Genomic DNA, 2385 nt, shown 5'->3' with positions numbered 1-2385 from the left:
GCAGGCAACCAAGACCGCAATGTTTTATTTATAGTTATATAAATTAATTTAACTAGTCGAACCCAACTGTTAAACTACTAATGGGTGAAATGATGTTGTTGGCTACCAAAACTTTAAACTTTTAAGAATATTATATGAGCTCTTTGCTTACGGTATTTAAGACCATCATGATGCAGAGATCTTTATTATATCCAAATGATCTTATCATGTTTGGATTTAAGTAGTGTTTGGTGAATTATATTTTAAAAGAAAATTTATATATATTTATAAGAATATACTCATAATTGTATCTCAATTTGTGTTAATACATACGTTTGAATATAAATATTGTTAAAAAAATTAATTAAGAGAAGAATATTTGATTCACCGAGTTTTATGTATTATCAGTAAATAATAATATAAAAAATTTATCACTGGTGGAATAAAAAATAGTGAAAGACTTATAAATAAATATTGAAAACTTTATTTAAATACAAACCTTAAATTCGAAACTCGAACTCATGTCTTTTTTCAACAACACTAAATTAAGAGTAAATCAATAAATTATAATTTATATTTAATTTTGTTTAACTAAAATTATTAATATTTATTTCTCAATCTTTCACTATTTTTTTTTATTTTATGATAAAGTGTCACACTGTTATTTAATAATATAACGTATACTAATAGTGCCTCAAATACTATTGCGTAACATATATGGGATGAATTTGTATTTGAATCCAACATTTATACATTTTATAGCTGCCTATCAGGACAAGGCAAAGTATGCCATTTTTATGCTTAGCAAAATAGATTTTAAATTGACGAAGTCAACATGTATCTAATCCACATGTCTATTATCAGGTTTTCTGCTGCCCAAATACATCTGTACACCTAAAAGAAAGAAAGAAAATTCCTTGTTATTTCACATGATATTATAGAATGGATCAAACTTTTGACCCAACATTCTCTTAATCTTGCACAAAAATCAGATCGTCACCCCCACACGGTACTTCATTTTGATACGCATTTTTATTTTTCTTCATAACTTACTCAACACCTTCCTTTTCCTTAACTCATTATATTATATATCTAAAACCCTGTCTTATCTTCTACCAACATATATATAGCTCCGCCACACACATTAAACCTTAAACCCAAAGTTGTTAATGGAGAAGTGGTATTTGCTTAGCCGCCTAAGGAGGGCGGTGAACAAGGTAAAAGTATTGCTGAATTTCAATATGAATCGATGGCGTATTGCTTCCATGATCGGTACTTCTCGGAGCAGCAAAAGGCTGAGCTTCACGGATAGGCCAGGGTTGAGGGCGTGTGCGGATGACAATGATTCCGAAGATTTGGGGTACTGTTGTAATCGACTGGCTCGGACAACAAGTTATCCATCGGAGGATGATATTGACAAGAGAGCTGAGATGTTCATTGCAAATTTTCATCGACAACTTCAGATTGAAAGGCAGGTTTCATTGGAGCTCAAATACCTTCGTCTGAACAGCTTTGACAACATTTCTCCCTGATTAATGTATGCTTCTATTCCCTCATTATTTCATTTGTATTTAATTCGGAAAAAAAAACAATAAAGGATTGAAGATTGAAGCTTTTTTTGGAAATTAAATTCAGTGTGAATATTTTGTAATGGAAGCCCGCACGTTTTATCGGAGGTTGTCCAGTTTTGCAAATTCGATTTGAAGTTGTAATTCTTTCTTTATTTCTTCATCATAATTTTGATTCTCTAAGGAAAAGTATTATTCAAATCATATATATAATATTGTTAATTATTTTAATTATTTATTTTATGTGATTTATGCATTGTTATTGGTATTTTTGTAAAGTTTCGATAAAAACCAAAGAAAATAAAAGCAAACTAGTTTCCAAAAACCAGAAATTAAAATCATTAGAACAGACCTCTCCTCTCTTGCAAACCAAGCGTCTAAAGAAACCAGTTGAAACCTCTCTGAAAATCATCTGAAATCCTTCTGCATGTAAAACCCATTGATCAATCTAAGAGAGAAACACTTTGGTAACCTATTTGGAGTACATATAGCTTAATCTGTTTATGCATCGGACAAGACCCAAGCAGAATAGATATTGAATCTATTTATGCATTTATTTACTTGTGATGTTTATAGTGTAACATACCTAAATCCTAAGTGGATGCGGACTATGTATGCATGACTCGTACACTTTAATGTAAGTAAAAGCCGGAATTCAAATAGATAAGGAACTGAAAGCTGGTGCGTTGGGTATTCGACTTCTGTAGTATGTGCCATTCACAACAGTGGAATTCATAGCCCAAAGCATGGTTGATGAAAAGTAAGCGTGGCCATGGGTCGTCCATCTTTGTGATGGATGACTTGATCACTATTTGATAGTGATTGACTTTTCATGAAA

General features: G+C 31.4%; 1 protein-coding gene across 1 annotated transcript; it reads left to right on the top strand.

Annotated features, from left to right (window-relative positions):
* Positions 1-941: 941 nt before the first annotated feature.
* Positions 942-1778, top strand: LOC107946132 (uncharacterized). Its single transcript, XM_016880358.2, has one exon. It carries the CDS (start codon positions 1149-1151, stop codon positions 1509-1511), a length of 363 nt encoding a protein of 120 aa, XP_016735847.1. The 5' UTR covers positions 942-1148; the 3' UTR covers positions 1512-1778.
* The last annotated feature ends 607 nt before the right edge of the window (positions 1779-2385 follow it).

Source organism: Gossypium hirsutum, chromosome A08 (genome assembly GCF_007990345.1).
Source record: "Gossypium hirsutum isolate 1008001.06 chromosome A08, Gossypium_hirsutum_v2.1, whole genome shotgun sequence".
NCBI classification, from domain to species: Eukaryota; Viridiplantae; Streptophyta; class Magnoliopsida; order Malvales; family Malvaceae; genus Gossypium; species Gossypium hirsutum.
This window is presented reverse-complemented; position numbering and strand designations above follow the sequence as displayed.